Source organism: Diachasma alloeum, unplaced genomic scaffold (assembly GCF_001412515.2).
Source record: "Diachasma alloeum isolate Michigan unplaced genomic scaffold, Dall2.0 Dall_scaffold_01016, whole genome shotgun sequence".
Taxonomy (NCBI): Eukaryota; Metazoa; Arthropoda; class Insecta; order Hymenoptera; family Braconidae; genus Diachasma; species Diachasma alloeum.
In genome coordinates, this window is record NW_021681128.1 from 23,960 (window position 1) to 34,121 (window position 10,162).

Here is a 10,162-nt window from a genome sequence, read left to right on the forward strand (position 1 = left end):
TTGGGGGTTGTATGGAAACATGATTCCACGAAATCTGTAGTTTTTCAGACCGCTTACCTCCTCCTCCCCCTTTCAACCCCCATAACAGCGAATTATATTGTGTTGATAATTTGTGAAACATCGCAATCCGATTGAAAGTGTATGACAAATACAAGGTCTTCTTCCAAGAACAATCAGACAACGTTTAATTTTCCTGGCTACGTGTCGTATTATTTTTCATTTCTTTACGCTCATCAAGGACGAGAGTTGACTCTGGCTGAGTCAATGATAGAGTGGAAAAATTGGACACACGTGGGATGCGAACCCGACTGAACGAATTGCGAGTTCTTCGCTCTATTGACTGAGCTATTGCAGGCTTTCGCTTTCTATGACATCTTCATAACGATTTAGGAATTTATCAACATCGATATTTAATTATTAACATCGCTAACATCACTTAAAAATTTTTATCTGAAATTTCCGGTGTACTTTCCCGAAATTTTTAGCAAATTTAATTGCTACTGTAATTTCAAGGAATTTCTATAAACTATGAATTTCAATTGCATTTTCCCCTGAAAACGAGTGACAAATCAGGAAATTCCGGTAAATATATACATGAATTTTCAGGACATTGTAAAATTATGGAGTAATTTCAGTTTTAATACAGAGCAAATAAATCAAGCAGGTGTAAAATGTCATATTAAATTAGTTTCTCATTTATTAAATATTTCATTTCGATAATTCTTGTCAAAATGTAATTATTAACAAGGAGAGAGTATTTTGTTTGTCATATAACTTTCTACCATTCGTATTGATTGGATACAAAATAAATCTCAACGCTTACCTCATATACATTTCACTCATTCATCCATACTTATCAGTTTTATCCGTTAATTATTCGCGATTCCAAATATTAGATAGACAGTGTGCACACTAGAAATATTTATAATAGCCATGACAAGTTAATCATATCAACATAAAGACAAATCAAAGGTTCAGACTACTCGAACGAATACAATATAGAATTTTGTACGATCCGTACTTGTCAGTATCCGAGTAGCGAGCGACAGGGGGGTCAAGCTCAGATGGGGAAAGTTAGACGATGTTTTGCAAGAACCGACCACTTGGCGCGCTGTTATTAGTAGAATTAATGGTGGAGGGGGTTGGAAAACGATCGGCAGCATGAACTTCAAATGTCCAACTAACGGGGGTCAGTGAAATAGAAATTAGATTATGAGTTTGATCATTATGAGACGACTTTTCGCTAGTAGGTAGGGTTTATCAAGCAGTATTTGTCATCTTATATGAGGTCATCCTTTTTGATCATTTAATTTTTCTCATATTTAGTAGATGATAGGGCCTATGCGAACTTTAGTAATTTTACAAATTGAAATAAAACTCAGAATTCTTATCGATGTCCCAACGTTTCAGCCTCCAGGGAAGCCCTCATCAGGGGTTCTTTAATCCTCAAAAATCACTATACAATAAAATTACAAATGAATCATCATTTCAAATTAATTTATTCATCATTTGGAAAACAGACATTTCGCACAAAGTATGTTTTCCATGTTAATGCAATACACATTTCTTTTTCCTCCTTTTTTCCTTGATATTCTACGTGCTTCAGTTTTTATGTGAATTCATGAGATTTCAAACCCTATAGTCGCGGATTTGACTGGGGATGACTCCAACCATGCATCACGTAATATACGTGCCAGGGTCATACCTCATGAGGATCAAACGCCGGCAGGGTCATGCCTCACGAGGGTCAAACCTTATAATGGTCATACCTCACGAGGGTTAAACGTCACCAAGATCATACCTCGCGATGGTCAAACGTCATCAGAATCATACCTCATAAGGGTCAAACGTCACCGAAGTCATACCTTACGAGGGTCAAACTTCACCAGGGTAAAAAGCTCACGAGGGTCAAACGTCACTAGAGTCAAATCTGACGAGGGTCAAACGTCACCAGGGTCAATTCGAAAGTCAACACGAGAATCGTAAGAGGATGGTCAAATTCCATGAGTAAAACGTCACGAGGGTCACAAGGGAACGATCAAGTTTCATGAGAGTCGAACGACATGAGGGTTATAATGGAATTGTCAAATTTCACAAAAGTTAAACGTCATGAGGGTCACAGGGGATGGTAAATTTTTTAATTTTTCAGGGCCTCAAATGATTCCGTGGAAATTCCATAAGCTCCATAATTAGTACAATTATCCCTCTCACAATTAAGAGCCTGAGGTTGTTCCATGTGCCTTTTAAGGATCGTCTAAGCATCGTGTTCCCTAGTGACCCGTGTGACCCTTGAGAAATTTGCTCATCCCCTTGTGACGTTGGACCCTCGGTGAACTGACCCTTGTGGCACTCAACCATCGCAAAATTTCATTACTCTGTTCTGACTCTCGTGACGTTTGATCCCCTTCAAAATTTAACGTTCCCTTTGTGAGCCTTGAAACGTTTGGTCCTCATGAAATTTGGTCATCCTCTAGTGACCCTCGTGACCCTCGTGACGTTCGACCCTCGTGAAACTTGACCATCCCCTTGTGCTTGCAAAGCACGACCCTTGTGAGGTATGATCATTATGATGTTTGACCCCGTGAGGTGTGACTCTGCTGACATTTGACCCTCGTGAGGCATGACTCTCGTGAGGTAATGCCACAAATAATCGAATTCTCAATCGTTCTGCATCCGTTGCTGAAAATTGAAAGAAACGATTTGCCCTTGCTGTGTACCCTCGTACAATGCATACATACGTCACGGAGTCTATGATCCCAGGATATATCTAATAACAGAAGAAACCGATATTGTAGATTCTGAGCTAATACTATTGGTGTTTGGATCTGTAATGGATTCTTCGCCTGATTAACACTGACAATAATAGTATTATATTGTTCACGTACCGTGTGTGATTAGTGCACGCCCGATGTATACTTCTCCTTGGATTTGTATCATTGAGTATGCAATTTAACTATTTATTTATTTTTGACTCCTACTGAGTGTTTTTCTCAAAGTTGATGACAGGTGAATATTTCAAAAAACAAGTATGCTGTCACTTCCTATCCCCATTGAAATCCCCGCCACCGCCCAACAGCGCCCCAAGTGGTCGATTCCGGCGAAAGCCTGTCTAACACTTTAACACGGGAGCTCGACCCCCCTGGCGAGCGAGATTATCTCTGGTGTGACACCTGTGATGTCTTGACGTTGAAATTTATAGATGGGGCTATTAATCGGCTATAGCAGTCCGCGAGATTCAAATTATTGTTGGAAAATAATTTAAATAGTCCAGGAAATTAAAAATATACCAGAAATAGAAGAATAAAGAAAGTCTGGAATACAATGGACAAAGAGAACGAAAAACAGCATCGCAAGCATGAGAAAAACCGTTACGGAAATAGTAAATGTCAAATACTTCAGTTTTGTTCTTATAATTTACAACCCTCCAAAATTCTCGTTGGGTAAACGCTTTCCTCTAAAATCCAAAATTTAGAGAAGAAAATAAATTTAACGGTTACGGTCCCATGTCGTAAAATCTCAGTTCTGGTTATTTCGAAAGTTTCTCTGTTTCACGTGACCAACATGTGTAGGCTCTCCTTTGTTCATTGTTTCGCTAGGCTGAGGGCCTGAGACCCTTCGCGACGAAGTTTCACGACGTCACACGCTCCCCTTCTTCCCGTTTTTTCATTTCACCGCTTTTCCTTGAGTCTCACTTTTCCCTCTCCCCTGGGCCGGGATTGCGCGCGCAACTTTTGGTCCAGTGGGGTTGCTGGACCCAACCCTTGGAGTTAAGTTTAAGTTTAAGTCAGTTCCATCGTGGAAATTGGTGGTGAAGCCTTCAGCTTCCAGCTTCTCTCTTCAAATAGTTTTTCAGTAGAGTTTTTCTAGAGTTTATTAAATTCATTTTTTGTAGTGCAAAGTTTAAAGTCTGAAGTTGAAGTATTTTGAATAAAAGTGTTTGTGTGCTCTCTTAAGCACTTGTGTTGAATTTATTTCACAATTCAACCCTTCCAACCAAATATTCTGGGATTAAACAATTGGACTTCGATGGAGTGCTCATCAGAGCTTTGGCGGCAAACGAATCTACAGTCAAAAATTGGCGCTCTAAATTTTATTGGCGCTACTGTCCTCCTAGTTACTTCGTTAGGACACCCATCCAAAGTTAGCCACTCATTACCATAATTATTGATTTTTGACGAATGCAATCGATAGTTCGTCAATTGTTCTTGATTGTTCGAGGATTTTCAGCGTTTGTTCCCCAGCCAATTATTTATAATTGATTTTTTATTTTTTCCTCCCATGTTTCCTCAATTTAGCCCCTCCCACGTAAAGATCTAATCATTTTAAATTGTTCCTTCTGATGAATCGTTTGTTCGTTGTTTGTTCCTCCCTAAGACACTGCTGAGGTAATCGATAGGTTGATCCTTTCAATTGATTTCCTCTCAATCGTTAAAAGAGTGGCATATACTATAGCACCAAATTTTACTACCAGCAGCTATAGTTCGTGATACGCTGATGCTGTATGTATGTACATGGAGTATCATTTCGGAGCAGAGATCTTCAACTTTGTGTGATAAATCAATCTATCGATTGTTCCATTAATGTAATCATACTGTTCCCTAATTTATCATCACCAATTATTATTGGTGATTATACTTTATTCCCCCTCTGTGAGCTCGAACTAGTGGTATTTCGATGATCAAAAAGTGCATCAGTGTTGACATTAACCTCAATCCAGTGCAGTAGTAGTGCATGACGATTCAATAAACTAAATAAAATTTCGGGAAGGGTCTGGTGAACAGTCGAAAAATCATCCCTTTTTGCATTCAACTTCTAACAAGCAGCTGTTTTATGAGTAAGCATTGATTTTATACTTTTTAGCTTCGGTTTGACTCTCTAAACTTTGAATGCTTTTTTTTCTCTCATTTCCAGACTATCGAACTTCCTGTAACAATGGGTATTTTTCTGGATGTGGCTCTCGAATTATTATTTGGAACGTGGTTGGAGAAGAGGAATGAAAAACACGAAAAATGCATCATGAAACATTGAAAGACTCGGGGAGTTTGAAAAGCATATAATTTATTTATGTAAAACCGGTTCACTTCGCTCCGAATTCAATGAAATAATACTTGGAAACCTATCTGTTAAATGTCAATTCAAGTTTTTATTCTGTCTTTGACTGAGTGTATGAAAACAAATGAGTATCATTCTACTAATAAATACAATCATGTGAAAACTTGCACATTCCCCCTAAATTTCTTACATCCTATGTCAATTACAGAGTAGAACGGCAATACACAATAGACGAATATATAAAATCGACAAATTCGTTCTTCCACAGAACGACAACACTTCACATAAAGTTATAAAATAGCAAACTCAAAAAATGCACATTTACGCTTCTTCCATTACATAAATTGCTGCATGAGGTTCAATTTCATGTCCTTCAAGGCTCGGAACTATCTTATTGTCGGTATCACTGGCTTTCTCCCATTGTCCATTAGTTCTTCGAGTATACGCTAGATAATGTCCTGGAATCCTTTCTATAACACCGGCTAGTCTGCAAGGATAATTTGTTAAAGAAATTTAATTTATTCAGTTGGGAGAAAAATTGAATCGGCAATTACCTGTATGGCATTCCGCCTAAATTAAGATGAATGGGAAAATCTCTCAACTTGCAGCGTAAGGAAACCTCTGCTCTTACATTAGGGCGAATGTCCAATTCGATGTAGATGTGGAAATTGAGGATTATATCGACTGTACATGAACCAGGGCACTTCTTTTCACTGCATTTTACTTTCCACAATCTTGAATGATGTTCCAAAGCTTCTTGCAGGGCCCCAAATTTCAGCCTACCGATGGTCTTGTGATTAACACAAAACGAGAAATTCAATAAATTTAATCTTATTTCCAAGCGGAGAAATTGTGACGTAACACACCTGGTCGATTGACCGTGGCGCCTTATTTGAGTATTTCCAAAAATACTTGGCGCGAAGGCATAAACCGTCATATCATTACAACATCAACACTGAATGCGATTTAGGGGGGGAAAAAAAAATTCAGAAATTTTCGTCTTTGTGGTAGTTAAAATTCTGGAATTTCACTGAATTTTCAGTGAAACCTGAAATTTCATTTTTTTCTCTAACAGAGTAGGGATCTGATGAGAAAATTTATGGGTTTTGGATAGCATTCTTCCCCAAACTCAATGTTCATTATTCAAAATAATGTTAAAACAATTATGCTCCTCCTATTTTTAGGCCTGCAACGTAGTTATATCATTGGTTATGTGGATGATTCACCATACGAGTATAAGTGATGAATTGACAATGTGATTTTATTAACTATAGCCGTTAATGTCGAAAAAAAATTTTATGCAAAAAAAAATTGTTTATCATCTCTGTATTGATATCACATTTTAAAATGTCCCGAAAAAATTGGGGATTATTATTATTTATCAATAAAAAAGAGAATCAATTGATTTTCGACTGGCCCCTGCGTAACAGTGGAATTTGAAAAATTAAAGTCTCTGAAAAAGGGTCATTACGCGTCCTGCCAGTACTGGCGTCCGAATATTCGATGAAAAAATGAATAAAATCGTTTTTTATTCATTAAAATCCGTCAATTAGTTCGCGAGATATGATTTTCCAAAAATTTGAGCTTTTGACACATGTTGTAGACAAACAATTGATGTTGAAAGAACAAAAATTTACGGAAAGCATGTACTTACGTAGTACCTGACTGTGAGCATGTCAATTCAGGATTCTAAGAACCAAAAAAATTCAGGGTAGCTGCGTTGACATGGAATGTCCCATATATGCTTTGGCTGAGTTCACACGATGGCCTCCGTCGCGCGCACTCTAACCTCCCTCAACATTGCCATGTTCAGCTATCAGTTTACTCTAACGTCACTAAAATCCCAAACTATGCCATAGATTTTCAATAATTACAAATAATCCCTGTGGTGACGGCTAATGAAATTATTGGCATATGTTCAGGAAATATATACGGTTCTATTCGTGCAGCGTTTGGATTGTAATTCCATTGCCGATTATTTTTTTGTAATTTTTGAAAAAGTGGTGCCATAAGACTGTGAATGACACATTTTTCATATTTTCTCCTCAACAATCTACGTGGTTCAACGCTTTGGGACTTCGAGAGGCTATTTGTAACCACTCAAAGAATATGTTCTCAAAATTTCAGCGCTGAGGTCCATTTCGTTCTACGTCTATATACTTACTGCGAAAGTTCCTTAGTTGTTCGAGGGTTAACCCTCGATCGGTCGCGTCATGGCACGAGCCCCGTTCTGTCCCGATTTTTTTTTTGCGCTGAAACGTTGTTGAGAAAAAGTCTGAATAAATTGGAATTCCTACTTTCCACCATGTCAAACATTTAAACAATTTTTGTTCTGTGCATCTTTGCACCGATCAAAAATTAAAATTCCTTGAAAATTCGACTTGGTCAAAATCTCTGTGTTTAATCTCTAAATATCAAATTTTCGCACCGAATGGAAATCCATTTTTGAATAATGTTTTCACTTTTCTCATTTTATAATGATATTAGTTGTTAGTTGGAAGTTCAAAGTTACTCCTTTAATCATAAATACATAATTTTTTTGAACTTCTTTTTCTCAAAACGGTAAAATACGGAATGGCGTAGCGCTCATCACGCGACCAGATACGTTTGGTGGAGAGGTGCGACCACTCGAGGGTTAATTGATTCATTGGGTTTTCATGGAACTAATGATATATTACAATGAAGTCTCGATAGAACATTCATAAATTTTGAGTGAATTGGGACAATTTTGTCTAACAATATCAGTCTCTGTCATAAAACTATTATTCATCTTCATATTTCGAGTATTTTAGTACAATTTTCTATACACACATAAAAAAAATTTCTAACATCTGAAACATATTTTCTTGAGACAAGTAAATTTTCTTCTATTGCTTAATTCTCTCAGGCATCTCAACTCACATGATCGGAAAAAGGCCTCACGCTTTAAAATATTCTTGTACTCAAGTATGATTTTGTCGCAAATGAACTTACTTAAATCGCGTAGAAGAATCGTCAATCTTCTAGTCTTTATTGTTTTTATGATTTTTTCGTTATCCACTTCCAATATTGTAATATGTAAAATATTCATGACGTAACGCGGAACGATAGTGATGAATGAAAATTTATTCGAGTTCCGTGAAGTGCACACATTTTGCGATTTAAGCCATTGAAAATAATTTACTTCTCTCAAGAAAATATGTTTCAAATATTAGAAATTTTTTTCCTCAGTGTATTAACTATTAGTTTTCGAGATTTGAAAATTTGAAGAGTTGATTAATTCATACTAAAAGATTATTTTCAAAAACCATTTTTAAAAAATAATTATTTTCAAGTTTTCCGTTGGATTTCACTGCTGCGATTTAAAATTTATTCGTGAAGAGAGCTTTCCAGACGACGCCATGGCCTGCTGATTGACATTCCAATTTTCCGGCTTTTTATAGAATTCTGTAAAAAGAAGTATTCATTCAAGTACAAGGCATAATCCATAGTTGGTCAAGTTTTTTAAGGCAAAAAACTGAATGGATAGTCCAAGTCAAAAGTAAAAATAAAATCAAATTCAAGAATCTTTCGCAATTCTTTGCGTCAACGCCTGGCAAAATTTTAGTTTAAAATCTATAGAGCTATTCCAACTGTTTTTCTGTTTCTTTGTAGAAAATCTGAGAAGAATTTTTGCAATTCAAATAATATTACAATGACAGATGATGATGCCAAAATCTGATTTTTCATTAAAGTCAATANCGCACAGCCATAGGGAGAAAATAGCCACCTAACAGCTACCTAATTACGTGGCTGTTAGGTGGCTGTTAGGTGGCTACTTGTTTTGGTGTAAAAAAGGGTAAATGATACCTGGAACGATTATGGATGTAAATCTATGAATTATTAATGAATTTTAGTAGCTTTGATGACATTAATTTCCAATAATTAAGGAAAATAATAGTTTGCGTATTGAAAGGGAAAATAAATCAGTAGGGGGAACGCCGCCGGATGGCGGAAGCGTCGAATTCTCGTCCAGGCCGATAAAGTCGCCAGCAGTGGCGGGAGAAAATTGATTATCCAATAGGTTCATATTGGCATTTTTTAAAATTAGTTTAATTCTGTACTGACCCAATTGCCCTATGTGAACAATATTATCGCAAATAGATATATAGGAGGAGAATACTGCGGGTNTATGGATGTAAATCTATGAATTATTAATGAATTTTAGTAGCTTTAATGACATTAATTTCCATTAATTAAGGAAAATAATAGTTTGCGTATTGAAAGGGAAAATAAATCAGTAGGGGGAACGCCGCCGGATGGCGGCAGTGTCGACTTCTCGTCCAGGCCGATAAAGTCGGCAGCAGTGGCGGGAGAAAATTGATTATCCAATAGGTTCATATTGGCATTTTTTAAAATTAGTTTAATTCTGTACTGACCCAATTGCCCTATGTGAACAATATTATCGCAAATAGATATATAGGAGGAGAATACTGCGGGTCAAATAGGGGCGAAGAGGGGCATCAAATAATTAGATAAATAAAATAATGGAATCTAAAAATTTTGAACTTTGTGAGAAGTGGGGGAAGGGTATGTATACGGAGGGTTGAGATTTTCACCCGTTGATGGGGGGGGGGGCAGAATTTATATGAACATTATATATATTTTAAATTATGTTGAAAAAACGATTGACAATAATGTTCTAAACAACTATCTGCTTATGCATTGATTTTCGAATTAAAAAATTAATTAATTCAATAAGTAAATTAATTTATTCACACGCTCGGTTTTGTTATCTGCGAAAAATAGATGCAATATATCCAGAGGAATGAAAATTGAAAGGAGGTGAGGGGGAGGGGTCTGAGATTACATTTTTATTAATTTTACCTCTCCGGAAACATGCGCTGATTTTTTATAAATTAAAAAACATTAATTTCGGGGGAAAAACATGATTATGCGGTTTCTCCGGGGGGTTGAAAACACCCGCATATATCCGGAGGGATAAAAATTTAGGGGGGTGAGGTGGAGGGGTTTAAAATTATATTTTTATAAAATTTATCGCCCCCGGAAACATGCGCAGATTTTTTATAAATTAAAAAAAAATGAATTTCGGGGAAAATACATGAGTATGCGGTTTCTCCGGGGGGTTGAA

General features: G+C 36.7%; 1 protein-coding gene and 1 long non-coding RNA gene across 5 annotated transcripts; one reads left to right on the forward strand and one right to left on the reverse strand.

Annotated features, from left to right (window-relative positions):
- Nucleotides 1-4,134: 4,134 nt before the first annotated feature.
- On the forward strand, nt 4,135-5,215 carry LOC107045604. 2 transcript variants are annotated; one of them, XR_003783170.1, is made up of 3 exons: nt 4,135-4,385; nt 4,472-4,834; nt 4,912-5,215. It is a non-coding gene; the product is annotated as an uncharacterized LOC107045604 (long non-coding RNA). The 2 variants fall into 2 exon arrangements; XR_001461463.1 differs by having other exon boundaries at nt 4,135-4,834.
- Nucleotides 5,039-6,743, reverse strand: LOC107045603. 3 transcript variants are annotated; one of them, XM_015267927.2, is made up of 3 exons: nt 6,707-6,743; nt 5,607-5,842; nt 5,039-5,539 (listed from the first exon to the last, which is right to left on the reverse strand). In XM_015267927.2, exons 1-3 carry the CDS (start codon nt 6,725-6,727, stop codon nt 5,374-5,376), a joined length of 423 nt encoding a protein of 140 aa, XP_015123413.1. In that variant the 5' UTR covers nt 6,728-6,743; the 3' UTR covers nt 5,039-5,373. The 3 variants fall into 3 exon arrangements, with proteins under 3 accessions (XP_015123413.1, XP_015123412.1, XP_015123411.1); XM_015267926.2 differs by lacking the exon at nt 6,707-6,743 and having other exon boundaries at nt 5,039-5,430; nt 5,493-5,539; nt 5,607-6,062; XM_015267925.2 differs by lacking the exon at nt 6,707-6,743 and having other exon boundaries at nt 5,607-6,062.
- Between the last annotated feature and the right edge of the window lie 3,419 nt (nt 6,744-10,162).